This window comes from Schistocerca gregaria, chromosome 3, assembly GCF_023897955.1.
Source record: "Schistocerca gregaria isolate iqSchGreg1 chromosome 3, iqSchGreg1.2, whole genome shotgun sequence".
Lineage (NCBI taxonomy): Eukaryota > Metazoa > Arthropoda > Insecta > Orthoptera > Acrididae > Schistocerca > Schistocerca gregaria.
The window spans coordinates 417,942,994-417,964,469 of NC_064922.1; the positions used below are offsets into that span (position 1 = coordinate 417,942,994).

Below are 21,476 nucleotides of genomic sequence, written 5' to 3' on the forward strand. Positions count from 1 at the left end.
TCTCATTACATCTGGGATGTCTCCCCTGACACAGAGTTCTGGGTGACTTTTCCAAACTCACTCCTTTCCCTAAAACTCTCCAGTTCCTTCCCCTACACCCCTCTTCCTTCCCTTACACCCCTCTTCCTTCCCCTTCAGCCCTTCTGCTGGATGAAGGAGCCACAGGCTCTGAAAGCTTGCATAAGTGAAACCTTTTTTTTTTTTTTTTTTTTTTTTTTTTTTTTTTTTTTTTTTTTAATGGATATGTTCTTCAGCCATCAATTGGTGAACAAACGTTTATCTATCCAGTTACATTATGCTGTCAAACATTTAATTCAACACTACTGACCAAATTTGCCTGCTTAGTGATCTTGAAGTAAACATTTATGTATGTTTGTACGTATACAGCATTATGAGATCTTATGGCAAAACCAGAAAAGAACATCAGAGAATACTCCAAGTGTGACAGAGCTGCATAAACCATACTCTAATGCACAGTTTGGCCAAAAGTGCACATTTGTATGTGCATATTCACACTGAAGTAGGTCCCCACTTGGTATTAAACTCTTCAGTGTGGTCTTCTGGATGCCAGTATTCTGGAAGTACCAGTACTCTATTATCTTATGTTTGGCTCTTTATTATTGCATAATGCCATATGAACTATTAGATGAAAACATGCACTTGAAATTCAGCAAACAGTTGAACCTTGCCAATACTGCAGAATGAAACACTTCACATCAAAAAATTTGACTGCCTCTGTGAAGAGATCAATAAAGGCAAAGTTCCTATAGTGAACTGACAAAAACAGTTTCATTGTTCTGAAAGATAATTACTGCTTGACTATCGATAATGTTCAAATAACATAAAATCAGAAAACTGAAACCAATAACACATTTCAGTCCTCTGTAATTATGTGATTTTATTTTAAGCCACATGATAGCTCCCAACAAAAGAAACCTGTTTTGTTTTCATTTGACACAAGAAAGGTAAACGAAGAGAAAACAGCAAATTCACAAAACGTAAATGCCATTGATAAATTCTGCTGCCGGCAGATGCTTCTGTGTGCACTGAGTTTTGCTACTGTAAATGGTGCATTTTCTTGGCAATTACACTTTTTATTTTATTGTTATTTGGCTGTTTATGTTTTATTGCTGCAATGTAATTCTGCGTAGCAGAGATGCTGAGTTGCAGAAATGATGGTTTGAGCAAGACATGGTGAAGCAAACAGGGTGAAGAAGTTGAGGTTCTGGAGGAATGTGGATAGGGTGTCTTCACCCTTGATCCAGATCGTGAAAATGTCATCAATGAATTTGAACCAGGTGAGGTGTTTGGGAGTCTGGGCGTTGAGAAAGGATTCTTCTAGATGGTCGATGAATAGGTTTGCCTGTTGAGGGATTTGAGGAATGATGAGGAGAGAACTGAGTCAGGCAGTGTTCAACATTGGTCTCTGGTTGAGTCTGGTATGGTCGGTGGCAAAAAAACGTTTCCACAGTAGGGACTGGAAGAAGGCGAGAAGATCTTTAACAAGTCCTGCATGACTTAATTTGTGGGTGGGGCAAAAGGTGAGGCCCTTGTAAAGGCCTGATACTTTTGCAGGCTAAGACCTTTAGAGATAAGGTTCATTACTGTGTTTCATGTCTGTTTGGGTTCTGGATTCTGTGTGGTGGTGGGAGAGAGCTTTGGAGGGTGGGCTAAGTGTAGAAGGTCAGCAAGACAAGGTTTGTCAGCTATCAGGGGGCATGGCGGAGGTTTGTAGGTTGTTGTAGAGGTGGTGGACAATGATCGTTCAAGACGGGAGTAGGAAGTGAGCAGGTTGGAGAGTTTTTCTGAGGGGGCATTGTGTGTGTTGCTCTAGTTCCTGGAGGGTAAGAGTTTCAATGTGTGTTATGGGATCTACGAATTTGGGATTGCACAGCTGGAGAATTTTACAGATGGAGAGAAGATATTGCAAGGAGGTTTGGGTAGAGTGATCTGGTTTCACAGAACTATGTTGGTGAGGACTAAGGATTGGCAGAATCTGAACAGATGTAAGTCATTATGGAAGGAAGGGTGGCTGCTGGAGATGGGTAAATTGATGGCAAGGCCATTTGGGGGGGGGGGGGGGGGGGGGGGGGAAATCCCATGAGCCATGTAACAATGCAGGAACAGTATGTGTGACTGGGTTCTGGTTACGGACATGAAAACTTTTCTGTACTAACACAGATGGAAGGAGCAAGGATCCATGGTGGTGGAAAAACCACATATAAATACGTAAATAAAGCAGAATTAAATCTGAAAAATTTCGCCAAAGTAAGGTCAAACACATGAGAAAAAATTATGAAAAGGAAGAAACTGATGAAATACGGGGAACAAGGTGAAATATGAGTAAATATGCCTATGGTGAGGGGAACAAACCAATTGAAATTGGCGTGAATTCACAATGAGATCACATGAAATATAAAAATACCTATAAAGTAGGCTGCAGGTGTGTGCATGGTAACAATCAAAGGGGCACAGTAGAAGTGATTAGATCAGGAGAAATTAATAGGTACGATCTGAAACAGAGAGGGGAAGGAATTGGGGGTGGGTTGGGTTGGTAGGACGGCATAGAAGTTCATGTGGCACAGGAAAAGTGTGAGAAATAACATGTGAAAATATGCGAGAGGGACGCAGGGAGCCTGATCAATATTAAGATATAGGATTAATTATATCAGCAGGTGTAATATGGGACATATGATACTGCACCAACAATAAGTGTGGTCTTGTAGCCATATTTTGTGTGCGGCCAAGACGGTTGATAGAGTGTGGCTCGTAAGTAGAGCACGCCTTTTGATTTGTAAGGGGATGAGATAAACACAGCAAAGAAGAGAAAGGATGAACACTGAGTATAGTAATGCATTAGAAAATAGTAACAAAGGAAAACGACACTGGGGTAGGGTGGAAGAAAACCCTTTAGGCAAAATCAAACAACGGAAATTCCAGGATGGACTGTAACAATATAATGAAAAGCATACTTGCTATTCATCATGTAGTGAAGATACCGAGACACAGGAAGGCACAACAAAAAAAGTCAACAAAAGGACTTTCTGAAAGTTAGCTTTCAGCTAACAAGCCTTTGTCAAAAGTAGACAAAATACACACATGCACACACTCACGTAAACGCAACTCACACACATATGACCACAGTCTCTGGCAGCTAAATCCAAACTGTGAGCAGCAGTGCATTACAGGAGAGGCAACCGGGTTGGTGTGAGGAGGAGGCTGGGATGGCAAGGGGGAGGTATAGCAGGGATAGGTTGGGGGCAGTAAAGTGCTGCTGGAATGCAAGCAAGGGAGGGTCTATATTGGTAAGGACAGTGACTAATGAAGGTTGAGGTTGCACTTTTGAGGCCCAGAAGGCAGGGAAAGATGGTTGAGGCCAGGAGTGTTACAGGAACGTTGGATATATTGCAGGGGGGGTTCCCATCTGTTCAATTCAAAGAAGGTGGTGTTGGTGGGAAGGATCCAGATGGCACAGGGTGTGAAGCAGTCATTTAAATGAAAGACGTTGTGTTGTGCAGCATGCTCAGTAACAGGGTGGCCTAGTTGTTTCTTGGCCACAGTTTGTTGGTGGCCGTCCATTGGACAGACAGCTTGTTGGTTGTAATGTCCTTGTAGAAAGCTGAACAGTGGTTGCAGATTAGCTTGTAGATAGGATGACTGGTTTTACAGGTAGCACTGCCTTTGATGGGATGGGTGATGCTCGTGACATGACTGCAGTAGGTGGTGGTGGGAGGATGTATGGGACACTTCTTCCATCTATGTCTATTACAGGGATATGAGCTTCATGCAAGGGGCTGGGAGCAGGGGTTGTACAGGGATGGATGAGAATATTGTGTAGGTTCTGTGGGTGGTAAAATACCACTGTGGAAAGAGTGGGATGGATAGTGGGTAGGACATTTCTCATTTCAGGGCACACTGAGAGGTAGTTGAATGATAGAGAATGTGTAGTGATTAAAGAATTTTGGGGTATGTTCTAGAACACTTGGCTCTCCACCATCTCAAACAATCAATATTTTAATGATGAGGGTGAGAGAGCCTTTTTACTGCACCACACATATCTGTGTGTGCAGGAGGGACAGCGAAAAGCCAGGAGCTGCATCAGATGAGTGGCTCCAACAAAAGGTTACCAGCAGCACCTTGGAATTTATATCAAAAAGTCAAAGAGTGCTTGTATAATATCCTGTGGTTTGTGGTGTCATGAGGATCGTTACAGAGACAGATGAAGCGTGTATTGTATAGAGACTCTTACTTCATGTCTTGGCTCTGCATGAGGCAGCACGTATGTAATAGTATGGGTGTTTTGTTGATTCTAACATTTATCTTGGAACCAGTTGGCTTGCTGGAGCTTGTACAGAATAATTGTTACCTTGGGGATGAGAGGGGAAAATATATTGTTGTTGAACTGAAAAGATTGTACAAGTACATGATTCATTTCAAGAATAGAGAGTTGGTTAATATTATTCCCTTTAATCAGATACAGTCTTCAGAGAAGAATTAAGTGGTGAGGGCAACATAGCTTATGGCCCAAAGAAGAGTATCGGCTGCATGCACAACATATGAGTCAACTGGAAGAGACATGCGAGTCGTGCAACCCAACACAGCACTGTCTCTTGCCGTCCAAGAAAGCATTAGAATGTGGCGACCAAGTGACAGGACTCGAAGAAAAAGGGACATTTTAAGCCAAAAATGGGAAGAAGATATTTGAGTTTCCATAGCAACCAGGTGTAACAAGACTGGGAAACTGTTTCAAGTAATTGCATTGTGTCTACTGAACCAAAGGAAGAAAGTTGGCCACGCGGTTATAGGCGCTTCAGTCTGGAACCGCGCGACCACTACGGTCGCAGGTTCGAATCCTGCCTCGGGCATGGATGTGTGTGATGTGCTTAGGTTAGTCAGGTTTAAGTACTTCTAAGTTCTAGGGGACTGATGACCTCAGATGTTAAGTCACATAGTGCTCAGAACCATTTAAACCATTTTTTTTTTAAGAAAGTTGTGAATTCAGTACAATATAAGACAGGAGAAGGTAAAAACATCAAAAGAATGGAGGGAAGATCTCAACTTTTTGATTAAGAAGATTTGAGTGTGGGGACGAAGCAATTCTCACACAAGCAGTAACCAGCCACCGACATCGACGCAGAAACCAGCCAACGCCGACGCAGTAACCAGCCACTGACATCGATGCAGTAACAAACTGCCACCGATGCAGTAACCAGCCGCCAATGGCAATGCAGTAAACTGCCACTGTTGCTGACTGCAATGGCTTGGTGACACCTGACACCGACACTGATGCCATAACCAACGTTCGATGCTGCCAGTGCCTGTGCTATTCACCGGTGCCGATTCTACACCTGCTCACCAACCCAACGCAGCCTAAAACTCAATGCCGGGTGAGCAAAAGACAATAATTGTTTGAGTAAGAAAAAAAATAAATAAATAAAGAGGAAACTGTTCAAAGACTATAGTACTGTAGCTAGTACATTTAGAGGTGAAGTTGTTTTGAATGACCACTAGGTCGAAAATCAATAGGGATATAGATAGAATTCAAAAGACAGGGGAAACTTCAGAACCAGCCATAGCTTTGACAGGGAGAAAGGAGGTGCCAGACTGGTCTGAGATAGTAAATTTATTTAAAGCCCACAGAGCAGATTCAGCGGCTTTAAGAAAACTACTAATTGATCAAAATTCTTCTTTAAGAAAAGAACTAAATGCTAAGTTAGATGCTCAAATATGAGATGAACATCAACAAAAGTAAAAAAAAAAAAAAAAGTTATGGAATATAGCCAAATTAATTCAGGTGGTACTGAAGGAATCAGATTAAGAAATGAGACACTAAAAGTAGTAACAGGGTTTTGCTACTTGGGCAGCAAAAGAACTGATGATTGCCAAGGTGGAGGATATATAAAATGTAGATTGGCTACAGCACAAAGAATTTTCATGAAATGAGGAACTTTTTAACATATAATATAAAGTTTCAGAAAGTCCTCCCAGGAGGTATTTGTATGGAGTGTAGCCATGTACAGAGTGAAATATGGATGACAAGAAGTTCAGCCAGAAAGAGAATAGAAGTTATTGAATTGTGACTAAAAGAACTGATTGGTTGATGGGACACATCCTGTTGCAACAAGGAGATAAGTGAGTGTGTGGGTGGGGGGTTAAAAATTGCAGGGGAAAGCCAAGGGATGAATGCAGTGTGTAGATTAAAATGGATGTAATTTGCAGTAGTTATTCACAGATGGAGAGGCTTGCACAGGATACAGTAGTGCCGGTCGCTGTGCCCGAGTGGTTCTAGGTGCTTCAGTCTGGAACTGCACTACCGCTATGATCGCAGGTTCAAATCCTGCCTTGAGCATGGATGTGTGTGATGTCCTTAGATTAGTTAGGTTTAAGTAGTTCTAAGTTCTAGGGGACTGAGCCATTTGAACCATTTGATACAGTAGCATGAAGAGCTGCATCAAACCAGTAACTGGAGTGAAGATCACAACAACAACATATTTTTATCACGGAGATGTACAGTGCACTAAAATTATTATGTTAGCGCCTAAGCTTATAGTATTCTTGTTTTATATGTCAGTATTCCAGTTGCTATAGGTTTATTTATTGACTGTCATTTTTTATTTGTAATTCACTGTTTGCTATTTGAGTTTACATTTCATCATTTTATCTTTTGGAGATGTGGAGTTGTGAGCACTAGAAAATGGAATGCCAAGTGGAGAAATGAGAACATTTCCAACACATTCTTCTGTTTGAGTTCATTAGAGGGGTGGCAGCAGCAGAGGCAGTAAGAAACATTTTCACCATGTTTGGGGATATTGCCACTGGACAGAGCACAATAAGAAAATGGTCTTCTCATTTTAAGGAGTATCATTTTGACATTATTGGCCCTCCATGTTCAGGAAGACCTTCATGGTTTGATGAAGATCATTTAAACACATTAATGCACAATGATCCATAAAATGTATTCAAGAAATAGCAAAAGTGATCAACTGTGATCATTCCATCATTTTGTAAGACTTGAATGCAATGGAGAAGGTTCAAAAATTAGATGTATGGGCACTGCATGCTCTAACTCAAAATTACAAAAATTAGCAGGACACCTTATTTGCATCTTTACTTGCTCGTCATTAATTGGCTCGTGAACAACACTGACCATTAATTTCCAGTGTATCCAGTATAGTTACTGGTGATGAGAAATACTGCGCTAACATAAAGAAAAGAAAGGAATGGTTGAACCCAAACAAAGCAAAAACTCCCAGTACAAGGACCTGTGTGCCTCCACAAAAGATAATATTATGCATCTGGTGGAACAACGATAGTGTAGTGTATTACGAGTTGCTTCCCCAAGGTGCAACCATCACTGCTGACATCTATTGTCAACAACTGAGACATCTTGCAGATGCAATCCAAGAACAATAACCAGGAAGATTATGTGCAGCGATGGCATTCCCTGATAATGTCTGCCCAAATTCTGTTAGACTGACAACAAACACTATACAGGTATTTGGTTGGGAAGTCATTTCACAACCATCTTATTCGCCTAAACTTGCACCCTAAGATTTTCACCTTTTCCACTTTGTATCAACTAACCCTCGAGGAACTTTCTTTGCACATGAAAATCTGCTCTAAATATGGCTTATTGAGTTTTTTGTCGCAGAACCACATGATTTATACAGTCATGGAACTGAAAAGTTACGCAGCATTGACAGAATTATAAATAGTGAAGGAGAATGTATTATTAATTACTAAAGTCTCTGTTACTTGTATCTGTTGTGTTTTTTAAACTTGTGGGAAAACAGTACCAACTTCTGCACAAACTCAGTACAAGGTATGAGAGTGGACTGAAAAGCAGTTTGCATAACACAAATCAGCAAACTTTTACATAACACAGAGAAGTAAAATTTCACTCAAATATTGATACTTCACTAGTTATGACTCATAACTATTACTTCATTATGAGTGAGACAGAAAAGGTTACTAGTAACTTGTATAATAGATTCAGAAAATTCAGGGAGACAGAATGACTGGCTATTACTTACCTTCAGGAGGCCAAACTTTTTACTACTGGCACTATATACACTTAAAGTAGCAAATATTAATCCTAAAAGGAGGGAGAGTGATTGGTTGCACAAGGTTGCAAAATGTAGGGACTGAGGGTGGGAGTGATGGGACATTTAAAGAAATGAAGCTCAACAGGATAGTGTGATGAGAGGGTATGTTGGAGGGCAAATTCCCATCTCTCATAGAAACTAGTTCTGTAGTTTGTGTGTGTATAGGTGGGGGCGCTGGAGAGGTGGATTAATACTGCATCCTAAAGTGGAGTTTGGGAAAGCAAGCACTCAGGTGTCTTGTGTTGTGCTATACAGCATGCTTAAAATTGGGTACAGATTGCCACCAAGGCAGATAGTTTTCTTTGACCATTCACACAATCGGTCAGATTAATGATGATCATTCCTTCATAAAAACCCTTGCGTTGTTTCACATGTTGCTCTATCTGTCATACTGTATGATTTACTAGTGGCTGGGGCTGGTGTACGTAGTCATGGGTGGGTACAAGAAGCACGTTTTACATTGAAAATAACTGTAGGGCCAGGAATGTTGAAGTAGTTATTGTCTAGTAATATTACATCGTTTGACAAGCATGTAGCAGAATTTAGGGTAGCAGTGCAAGTTAGCACTTGGGATGTGGTAAGGATATCAGGAGAGATTATCTCATTTCAATGCTTGAGTTGCGAAACCCTAGCATAACAATCTGTTGAGACATTCAAGGAATGGCTGGTACTGGATGGTTGGGTGGTGAGAGGGGTGCTTCTGACTTCTTTAGAAGTGATACTATGTTTGTGACAGAGTCACAGGAGGAGGCTGTCCAAGACATTTGTCTGTAAGCAAGATTTGTGTTTTAGTTGCTAGAGAGACGAATGAGCGGAAGAGGCTATTGGTACAGAGGTTGTGGGATATCGTTTTGGAGCATATGTGTTTTAACTTGGATGCCTAGGCTGTAGGAATGGGGGCACTAGACATACAATGGTTAGTAGATGCAGGTGCAAACATGAAACAGGACAGGTTGGTGCAATTATAAAAGCACATTTGGGAAAACTGCTGTCAATTGGCAAAAAAGGCTTGTTTCTCTGGTTATGAAGACACATGGCTTTTCTCCAGAAAGGTTCATATTTCTCAGAAACAATAGAGATCATTATGTGCCACATCAAATATTTCTTCTGTTCTTTATTTCTCCTGATCCCCCACAATCATCACCTATCATCACAAAACACTGCTCCTCTGACAGAAGGTGTATCATTTGTACATATCATAGTACTTTATTTTGCAAATAACAAATAATTCATTTCTTACCTCAATGTTCAGGGTATCAGGTCAAGTCATCAACAATGGATATCATTTTTATTTCTACTATTAAATTAATGAATCACAGAGTTGGTTGTAAATTGTGGGTGTTGACTGTTTATGCAGAGTAACTCACCTCAATCCTCTTTTATCAGCACGACTTACATCGGCAATGTAGCTGTACGAAGATAAGATCAATGCAATAAAGCCACCAGTTAGAGCAATAGGTATGGAAGCAGGAAGTAAATAGCGTGGTGGCAAATGGTCTATAGTAGAGAGTCCAGCATATGCAGCATATGTTGTTGCATGACCTGTTGAACACAGAGAGAAATGGAGTTAACAATAAATATATGACACAAAAAAGCTAATTCCAATATGCAAAGTTTCCATTATATGATTTAACAAAGAACATTTCAGGTTTATAAGTAACTTTTCTCACTTAATTCTCTTATGTTTTTATATTTTGTTGGAGATATTGCCAACTCATTGAAATTCATTCATGTCCATTTACAAAGACTGATCATGTGTCTCATAAGACTTATCAATTGCTGCCTCACCAGAAGAGAGTGACTTGATTACCATGTTGTCAAACTGTGGTCATCCCAGTCAGAACATGAATGAGTTTATTTACTTCATGTCAGAGGCAATGTACTTTATAAAACCCAAGAAAATCTTGTTATTAATCTATCATTAACATTTACAACCACAGATAAAAATATACTTTTTTCCTTAAGAAAACCCTTGTATTTTCACATTGATCACAGTCTCACTTGCACATTTATTCTTATGATGACTATTTTTGATCAAAATTAGCAATCATAAAAAGAATGTACAACTGAAACAGTGAAATAAAGGATAAATTTAAACTTCAATATAGTTGCAGAATCTTTCATGAAGAATTTGTAATCAACAGTGAAAAGCTCTTGCCCTTCCTCTCTTTAATAATGTTATTCTGGCAGTATTACTGCATTGTCCACCGCTAACAGTGCTGATACACTTCATAAAAATTCAATATAAAATTGTACTAAGTTTAAGAGAACATCAAGTTGTACACTCACAAAAATTAAAAAAATTGTAAACAACTTTTTTGTTACAATAATATTCTGCCAGAGTTTTTGCATTAAATATTACTAATGGTAGGTCCATGATGCTGCACTGCAATGGATTCTGAGAGCAGATTAAAACACTGACTGAGTTTTCCCATACTCACAACTCATTTGCATGCCCATATTTACTGAAACATTTTTTGGTGTCCGACAGCAATTCATATTGCCTACCAAGCCTGATTATCAAAAGAGATGACTCAAGGTTCAGGCAACAGTTGTGGCTTGTGTCCAAACATGGCACTTCAGTTACAGCCAATACATGAGGTTGCACCACCCTCTGGCAAATGTTTACTACTAAATTCCACACAATCTGGCTATTGCCAGCAATCTCTTGCTAGTTACTGAAGCCTTTAGGAATGCACCAAGTAGGGCTTTGACCTTGCTTGATTTACATTTGTGGTTTGGATTGCTCCCTAGATTGTTGTATGTGCTTAAGATGAATTTGCTACACTCTGAATTTGTCATGGATTAATCTCTGTTGTCATTTACCTTTGGAATTGCCTGTTTCATTCCATCAGCCTTATATGATGTCAACAGTCCAATTATCATAAACTAAATACGCAGAGGAGGATAGAAAAGTTTTGGCTTCAATTATATTTTCACAGGTTTCAGCTTTCACTATTAATTATGATAGGCCAATTATATGATTATGTCATGTTTCCTGGATTAAGACTCATTCTTCAGTTTCTCTTTGGCTCTGTCACCCCCACTGATTGTTGATAAATGTTTTTTTTTTTTTTTTTTTTTTTAAATTTCCATGTGAGATTTGTCCCAGTTCCTGAGTTTTTCCTTGTTGTTCTCAAACCACTGCTGGGCTATACCATCGAGATATAATTAGGTGTTAAATGATACAGTTTCTTTTACTAGCAGATGCATTCAGGGATAGGATCAAATCTTTTTAGCTATTTAGTTGGAATCTGGCCATCATCTCCCAGAAACACAACTGGACGCCTGCTGTGCATCTGACACACACACACACACACACACACACACACACACACACACACACCACACACATTTCCTTTTTCTCCATTGGTAGTTGGACAATGTGAACCATAAGACCATAAGAGGAATGCACTGGCTGTTATATTTACTTTCCTATTAATGAAGATGATAGCTTTTGTCCAGTTATGCTGATGTTGAGATTTCCAACATCCCTGTTCAGTTTTGTCATGTAGAATCTGAAACTGAGTACCAGCTATGAGAGCTAATTTCTCAACAAGAACTAGCTTTTTGCACTGAAAGCAAGTTTATAGAAAATACATGAAGTCATATACAGAGCTGTTATACCTGTCTCAGCAGACAACACTCTTATGTGTACATACCTAGAATGTTCTACTAAATTACAATATTTAATTGACATTTAAGTCCCAAAAGCTTCCATAAATAAGAACTGTTAAGCCACAAGTAATTGCTGGGGGAAGGTATTTAGCCAATGATCTGCACAGTGGCAGCCAGTGACCATAACCGTAACATAAAGGTGTACAACCCAAGCATGTAGCAATAAGTACGTTTTACCTTCTATTAGATTTCATCAACATAGTATCACCAAGAACATTTGCAGCAGCTCCAGAGGAAGGAAGGAATAAAGGAAGAACAGGGTTTAATGTCCCTTCAGCATCAAGGTCATTAGAGGCAGAGCATCAGCTCAGATTGTTTGAAGGATAGGGAAAAGAATCAGCCGCTCCTTTTTAAGGGAGCCATCCTGGCATTTGCCTACAGTGATGTAGGGAAATCACAAGAAATCTAGATCTGGGTGGTTGGACATGTATTTGAACTGTCATCCTCCCCAATGCACTCTAGAGGCAGGTATAAGAGTCCTAAATTGGAAAAAAAAAGATACAGAATATGTGTTAATGAAATGTAGATAAGCCAACTCCATTTTGATAATTTTTATGCACTGTTGCTTTTATTCGACATAAACTTCAATAACAAATGGAAGATATAAATACAGAAAAGTTGAAAGTAAGCTCAAAATCAATTAACATGTGACTAAAATAATATGTAATAAACATATCAAAACAAAAAATTTATATTCGACTAGATGACACGTTTTGAAATTTAGAGTAGCTACAACTGAATGGCCAAGGAAAATGGCAAAAGAAGAGTAAGATTTGCCTATAGTGCTTTTAGTAAACTAAATACAATTTTCAAAACTAAGTTTTACACATGAGAAGTAAAGGCACCTAACTCCAATTTCCATAGCTCTGACTTAAAATTGTATTTTTAATACATACATGCTACTTCATTTGTGGGCAAAGGGAGGCAGTCTTGCTCCACCACACTGCCAGTTTTGACTGTGTTAAAGCTAAAAATTCCATCCTAACAGGTCTCAGAAAGCCCAATGGAACCAACTGAACACTATGTCATCCTCAGCCGATACGCATCTTGGATGCAGATATGAAGCGGTCAGGGGTCAACACACTGCTCTCCTGGCCATTGTCAGTTTTGGTGACTGGAGCTGCTACTTCTCAGTCAAGTAGTTCCCAAATTGGCCTCACCAGGGCCAAGTGCACCACGCTTGCCGACAGCGCTCCACCCAGAGGTCACCCATCCAAGAGCCAGCCAAGCCCAAGAGTGCTAAACTTTGATGATCTGCCAGGAATTGTTATTACCAATGTGACAAGCCCATTGGCCAATGTTAAAATGGCACACATAAATGTATCAGAGTAACAAATGTGGTTTCAAGTCAAAACTGTGGAAACTGGAACTAGACTCTCTTAACCATCCTGTACAGAGTTCCAAGTATGTTCTTGAAATCGGATGTTTACAATCATTGTGTATTCCTAGTTTTTACTTACAGAAGTAATACAGGGGCTCTTAATTTGATAAATTTTCATGTTCTAAGAGCTGTTCATTTATGAATGGAGAGATGAATATTTGGAATTACTAAGAGAGACAGGACAATGTTGCTGTCATGATCTTCAGTCTGAACTCTGGTTTGATGCAGCTCTTTGCACTATCCTGTGCACTTCTCAAAATGTCTGCATACCTGATGCAGCCCATACCTACTTTAACCTGTTTACTGTAGTCAAGTCTTAGTCATTCACCACAATTTTTATGCCCCACACTCCCTCAGTTAAGAAACTAACAATTCCTTGATGCCCCAGGATGTGCCCTGTGATCAACCTTTCCCTTCTTTTATTCAAGATATGGCATACAGTTCTTTTTTTCCCTAATTTGGTGCAATGTCTCTTCATTAGTTACTCAGTATACCCATATAAACTTTAGAATTTATCTCTAACAACATAGTTCAAAATCTTCTACTTCTTTATTGTCTGTATTGTTTACTGACTATGTCTCACGTCTATACAAGGTACACAAAAACTTTCTGAAAAGAGTTTCTAATAGTTACACTTATATTTTATGTTAGTAATTTTTTCTTTTTCATCATTTTTTTCTTGTTATTGCCATATGCCATTTTACATCCTCTAAACTTATACTGTTGTCAGTTATTTTGATGACCAAATAGCAAAATTCATCTACTAATTTTAGTTTCTCATTTCCTCACCTAATTCCCTCAGCATTGCCTAATTCAATTTGAATACACTCCATTACTACAGTGGAACCTTGCAAAGCAAGTATCATTCATTCCAGAGCTTTACTCATAGTATAAAACACTTGTTAAGTGAAACAATTAATCCTGTATAAATTAATGTAAAATACAATAATGCATTCGGTGCAGAAAAAGTACTTAAAGTTTTATCTACTTTATTATTATTCACAATATATAACTAATTCTTTTTTTACTATGAAGCTATCTATAGTCATTTGTTTGTACCAACACTTCAACACTTGGTGAAAATCCAACACAGCACTATCATCAAATAAATTTAAAGAGTACGCAAACTCTGCTTTATTGGGGTGATGATTTTCAATGTATGATGCAACCAATTCTCATTCTTTCAGAATTTCTTTCACTGTGCCAGAAGATTTATGCTTTGCTGTTAATGCCTCCTCCTACTCCTCCTCCTCCTCCTCCTCCTCTGAACAACTCCCCTCTCAACTTCCTGCTGTGAAACACACTGAAGCTCTATAAGCTCTTCAGTGGTAATTTCCTGGCTGTGAGCTTCCACAAGCTCATCAATATCTTTTTTATCCACTTCTCATCCCATGCTCTTGGCCAAAGACACAATCTCATTGACTACAGGCTCTATACATACTAACTCAAATGTCTCAGAGTCACATTTGACAATGCACTCCAGTCAAATCTTCTTCCAAGCAGGAGTGAGAATTCTCTTGGTAACCCCATCCCATGCCTTTTTGATCATCTTGATGCATGCAATGATGTTGAAGTGGTATTTCCAGAGTTCTCTGAGACTGAGATTGGTAGCTTCAGTCAGCTCAAAGTAATGCCTGAAAAGTGCTTTAGTGTGAAGCTTCTTACAATTACAAATAATCTGCTGCTCCATATGCTGGAGTAACAGAGGGGTGATGGGAGGCAGAAATTGGATGTTGATGAGCTGAAATTCTTCAACACCTGGAGAATGGGCAGGAGCACTGTCCATAACAGGCAAGAAACAGAATGGCATATTAATCTCAAGCAAAACCTTTTTTTACTGAAGGACCAAACACTTCATTGATCCTATCACAAAAAACATCATGTGTCACTGAAGCCTTGTTGTTGGACCTCCACATCGCCCTACGTTACCTGCTGGTCTGGATTTTACACTTCTTGAAGGTTCACAGACTTTCTGAATGGTAAAGAAGCAGCGGTTTAACTTTTAAACTGCCACTTACATTGGCACAGAATAGCAGTGTGAGATGGTCTTTCATTGGCTTGTGACCAAGCAATGCACTCTCCTCAGCTGTTATGAAGGTACGCTTTGGCACCTTTATCCAGAACAGACCCATCTCATCACAATTAAAAACTTGTTGCGGCAGATGACCATCAGAATCTACAAGCATCTTGAAGTTGATGATGAAGTTCTCTGCTACCTTTGCGTCAAAGGTGGCAGCTTCACCATGCCTCACAATGCTGTGGATGCTGGTTATCCTCTTAAACTTCTCGAACCACCCAAGGTTTCCCTTAACCCCTTCTTCGACCACTGATGATCTTGGCATCTTCTTAAAGACACCAGTGAAAATCATTCTTGCCTTCTCACAAATAATGTTCTCATTAACAGTGTTACCTTGCAATTGCTTTTCATTTATCCATATACAGAGCAACCTTTAAACATCATCCAGAATATGAAACTTTTGTTTAGATACTCTTGTCACTCCCTTTGAAGCACCGAAGTCCTTAATCTTGTCCTCGTTCCTGAGAATTGTGCAAATAGTTGATTTAAACCGATTTTATGCTAAATCAGCAGTGCTCACACCACATTCATGTTCTTCCATGATTTTACATTTCATTTTCTTTCTCTTACAGCCATCCTCTTGTGGCTTGATCTTTCGGGACATTTCTATGAAAGTTATTTAAATTTGCACACAAAAAAGCACTGTGTGAACATAAGTTTAGAAAAATGTGAGATCACAAGCTACAATAAGATGGTAGCAGAATGTACTAAAGACATTGTTCATACGCTGCTGCTGACAATGAAAGCTCTTCATATTGCTGAACATTTCCCCCGCCACATGTGAACGGCTGATGACATCAACTAAATCAATAAATTGTTGTCACTTGTTATGCGAAACATCACTTGTTAATCGAGTCAGTTTTTTACAACTTGTTTTGCTCATTATGCAAATTGCACATTATGGGTTTGCTTGTTAAGCAATATTCCACTGTACTCCCTTACATCTGTTGGTTTTCAGCTTACAACGTCTTCACTCTCTTAAAGCATTATCAACTGTGTTCAACTGATCTTCCAAGTCCTTTGTCATTTCTGACAGGAATACAGTATCATCAGTAAACCTCAATGTTTTTATTTCTTCTTCCTAAATCTTAATTCCATTCCCAAATTTCTCTTTGGTTTCTTTCACTACCTACTTTGTGTACAGACTGAATACAATGAGAGATAGAGCAATGCTGTTTGAAACTACTCTGAATTACTGCTTCCCTTTCCTGTCCTTTGAGCCATATAACTGCAGCCTGGTTTCTGTAGGTAGCCTTTTGTCCCTGTAATTTTATCTCTGATAAATTCAGAATATTGAAGTGTAACTCACTCTAAACTACAAAAAACTTTTTCTTAATCTGCAAATGCTATAAATTTGGGTTTGTCTTTCTTCACTCTGTCTTCTCAGATGAGTTGCATGGCCAGCATTGTCTCACACATTCCAACATCTCTTTGGAAGAAAGATCAGCTTCTACAGATTGTTTCCTCCTTCTGTTCATAATTCATGTTAGTATATTGCAACAATTACTTTTCTGATAACAACATCCTGTTGAGTCATCCCTGTCTAAAGATATGTACTGGGGACTGTTTTACTTCTGCAATACTTTATCTAAGATGATGCCATTATCATTAAAAGATACTACAGTGCTGGGTACCCTCTGAAAATGTTATGGTTTGCCATTGATTTTAGCAGTGCCACAGTACCAGCATAGCAAGGTCAAGTTAGTTAATGTTACAAGGATAGATCAGTTAATCATCCACATTAATCATCTGCAACAATTGAAAGGCTGCTGCCTCTCTTCAACAGCCATACATTAGTTTGACCTCTCCACAGATAACTCGCTGGTGTGGATGTATCTACGATACTGCCATCCACATTGTTGAGGTCTGCAAGCCTTCTCATCATGATAAGGTCCATGACTAGTAAGAGAGGAAAATAAATGATCCTGTCAGGAAACAGCCAGAAGTGAAAGGCTTAATTATGGCCACAGTGAGACTTAACAGGAGGTTTGAAAGACTAGTGGGGTGGTGAATAAGTGGTAGATGGACGATGAAAGTTCTTTACTAGATACAGACTGATAAGAGAAGTCAGAGATGATGCCATAATGAAAGGTGGGAGGGTGACATTACAAAGCATACCGGAGTAATATGGATGCTTATGGCTGAAGACAATAATGTCTAGAGATGTCTGAAGGAGGCCATTATCCAGCTTAAAATATGTTATTGTACATTTCAGAGAATAACTGTGGAGAATTTTGCACTGGGTGCCATATAATGAAAGCATAATTGGAAAGAAAACTGAAAATGAGCAACCTCTATAAGCTAATAATTAATAAAATTACTTTTGCATCACAGCCAGCAGCACACAAATGTGCAAAGGAAATCTACTGATAACAGAAGGTTTCAGAACTGGAGCAGTTTATAGCTGGCTAAACTGAAGAACGAGTTGTAGGAGTTGGGCTATCCAGCGATGAAATAGGACTATCATACATGACACAGCCTCCCACTTTGACATAGGATATTTAATGCATACTATCGTGCTGATTCTTGATCTAGAGCTAGCTCATTCAAATCTTAGCAGTAGAAAAAGATTTCATAGCCAGTATTTGGCTATCAAGGTGAGAACAATTTCTAGTGCAAAGTCCTTGATCACCATGCTATGTGCCAATTTCTTGAGTTAATCCCAAACCACCCCACAGTCTCCTGGAATGGAGACAGGACATACTGCTGATGGTATTCCAGTAGCCAGAAGCTGTAATCCGAAGAACTGAAGCTATTCTTTTACGTTGTAAAGAGCTTGTCTGACATCAAATTATTTTCAGTAGCTTGCACTAAGCAGAGAACAGTAATTTAATTAAAAATTTTGATGGCTTTCATTTTGGCATTTAAGATTATCACAATGTTATCAAATAAGAAGGAAAAAGACACTAAATGTGTTTCAAGTCAACTTGGCTGTACAAATATCTAATTAAAGTTCTATGTAAATTATTTAAGCAATATGTAACTGTACTCACAATTTTTATGCAAATGAAAGAAAGATTTTGTTTTGATTAATACACTTAATTTTCAAATGCCAATACAGCTGTCTCAACTTCATCCACTACACATCAACATACTTTGGTAAATGACAGGGCTTCTTACATTGAACGCAACTTATTATGTGGTATGAATCTCTTCACACAAACTTTGTGTGGTAACCATGTCAAAATCTTCAACAACCCTTGTAATAACTGAGATTCCAGTTAATGAAGTTAGTATTTAAGTTTTGAATTACCAAGGCACATGATTTATCTGTATCTGACACACACAGACATAGACACACACACACACACACACACACACACACACACACACACACACAAACACACATACACACACACACATATTCACTCTGAACAACATACTTTGCAAGTTCTCTGTTGATAAGTTCTTGATTGACAATTTCATTTTTATTTACATGCAATATAAATGATAGTCAAGTCTAAAAACACAGCTACAAAAGTTTCTCAAAACGGAATGGACACATGATTGGGGTTTTACAGCTCATTTACACTGAGGTCATTAGAGCTGGAGCACAAGCCTGGGTAGAACAAGGATGGGATAGGAAATCGATAATCTCTTTCCCACAGAACCATTCAAACGTTTATCTTAATAGAATCAGAAAAACCACAGATAACATAAAATAAAGAGTCATGAATGATCAAGAAGTCAAAAACACCAATAACTAATTAATGTCCATATAGACTGTTATTACCACAATACCAGCTGCATAAAACTATAATCCTGAAAGAGTGTTACAGCTTTGTGTGTGGGGGGTAGGAAGGAGAAGGAGACATTTTTGGTTCTTTGAAGAAATGCTTTCTCAAAATCCAAGCTTGTAGTAATCCTTTTCCACATGGTTTTCCCACTGCTATACATCACCTCTGACACTCAGTTACTAGCAATAAATTCTCACACAGAAAACCCTACATCACACTAACTTCATATTACAATCATATCACACTTACCTATCAAGGGGAAGAGAAGCAGAGGTTTTCGGCCATGTCGGTCACTCCAGGGGCCCAAGAAAAGGGTTAGTGTAGCTGGCAACAAAGTTTCCAGTAAAGTCTTGCTCATGAGCAGGCTAGCAGTATGAGGTTGTTCTGAAGTATTATTAGTGGAATCGAGGTGAGAGCACACAGTTGCATTGTAACCCAAATCTTCTTCACATACACGTTGTAAGAATAATGTCTGTGTAACTGTGCTTGATACTGCTGATGCTGCTAGGAAAAGAAATACTGCCGGTTCAACAGTTGGTCTGGACAATAGTCTTCTACCTGCAACATAGCACAATTGCACATCAAAAACGTTTTTTATGTAAAAAGTGTTCTGCAGTAATAATACAAAATCTTGTATCCGTAACACACATAATAAATATTAACGATAAACGAGATATCAATTCAGTATGGTAAAGCAGTGTGACAGAGAGAGAGAGAGAGAGAGAGAGAGAGAGAGAGGGGGGGGGGGGGGATATAGGGGTATGGGTGAGGAAGAGGGGAGGGGAGGGTTTTTAGTGTAATACAAACACTAAAGAGTTACAAAATTTCATGCCACTGCCAATGATGGACAGATTTCTGCAAACAGTGTTGCATCATCACATCCTAAAAGACACTCCAGGAGGGGCTTATGTTTAACCCAGAAAATAATCTGGTGATCAGAAACTTTATGTCCCACATATGCGTTTGCTGACCATCTGCTGTTGATTTTGGAAACAAAAGTGTTTTGGCTTCTGTAATGTCACATGATTCTAGTTTATGATGAACTTGCATGAGCACCTCTCACGGCATATTCAGTTGTATTTTGATAAGGTACTATACAATGTGTTCAAATCATTTCATGATACAATTTGTGGACCTGAGGCTGAAAAATATAATGAAAGAAACTGTAACTGTATGTGATTGAATGTTTGAAGAATTTCAAATTTAAACCTGAAGAATGCACTATAATCAGTCTAGATAGCATGTTGAACAAATTTTTGTATATATTTTATCTACACTGTTACCTCCTCCTCCTTTTTGGTTGTTAGGATAAATCCTATCCCCAGCTTCGAACATATGGATAAATTTGAGGCCTAAAAATTTCTGGACAGGATCCTATGCTTATCGGGCTATTTATTATAAAGCTACAATTTCTAATTCAAGTTCAACAACATAATGCAAAACTCTACATGAGCACAATATGCAACTTGTGTGTGGGTCAAAACTTGGCCTGTCTCAGCTTTCCTCAGTTCTTCTCAGAAGTACTCTACAACATGACATTTGATTTGCATTGCAGTGCAGCATTTTTCAGTTGGCATGGCATTCTTCAGTTTGGCTAAATCATGGTGTCAGTGCTGTTTACCTTTCACTATCTGTTAGTGGTATAAAGGAACTTCTCAGACCCAGTGGCTGTCTGCACAAAAAGTGGCAGTCCAGCAATCTATCTTCATACATCTTTAAAAATAAATGTGAATGACAGAAGAGAAGAACGAGAATTATCAATATCTATAAAGCAGTCACATAATCAATGGGTACTGCAAATTTTCTATGCAGTTACATTGCAACACTATGCAGAAAGACTTTAAAGATTTAGTTAATGATGAAAAGCAAAAACTTACAATGATCAACAGATGGGATTCATTGTTCTGTACAGCAAGAAGCACTTTGTGCTAAACTGTCAGGCATGGACCCCTTGAGGAATTTGTGAAACAAATATTAAATTTTCTGAAATCACACGCTTTATTCCACTGTCATCACAGTTCTTGATGGAATTAGAAGAAGAATATGGAGACTAGCATATTAGCTTACAACAAAGCATGTTGATTAATTCCAGGGACATGTCTGGAATGATTTTTCCATTTAAAAATCTACTATTGTTGAATTTATGAAGGAAAAGCAAAGCAAGAACAAAAATTACAACATCTGTAATAGATTGCAGATCTTTCCTTTTGAGTGGACTTGACTGCACACTGCCGCAGTAACATATTGCAACATGAGAAACAACTTATTTTTGATTTGATGGAGAAGCATTTAAAACCAAAATCACATTGTGAGAGGGTCACTTTCTGACAAAAAAGTCTGTCCATTTCCCTAAGCTCACTGATGTTAAAGAAGGCATGAGGTTTAACGAACTCATTGTGGCCTTGAAAGAATTACAAAGATAGTTTTCTAAATGTTGTGAGGACACTGCCAATCTTACATCTCTTTTCAAGCTTGTTTTGAGACCGTTTGTTGTTTCA

The 21,476-nt window shown here is 38.7% G+C and overlaps 1 protein-coding gene across 1 annotated transcript in view; it reads right to left on the reverse strand.

The window, feature by feature from the left end:
• The window catches only part of LOC126354333 (proton-coupled folate transporter-like), a 231,414-nt gene that overhangs the window by 92,657 nt on the left and 117,281 nt on the right, over positions 1 to 21,476 (reverse strand). The window contains exons 3-4 of the mRNA XM_050003899.1: positions 19,228 to 19,536; positions 9,473 to 9,647 (exon numbers count right to left, since the gene is read on the reverse strand). Of these exons, the coding sequence (XP_049859856.1) occupies positions 9,473 to 9,647; positions 19,228 to 19,536 (484 nt within the window). The remainder of the gene's footprint in view (positions 1 to 9,472; positions 9,648 to 19,227; positions 19,537 to 21,476) is intronic.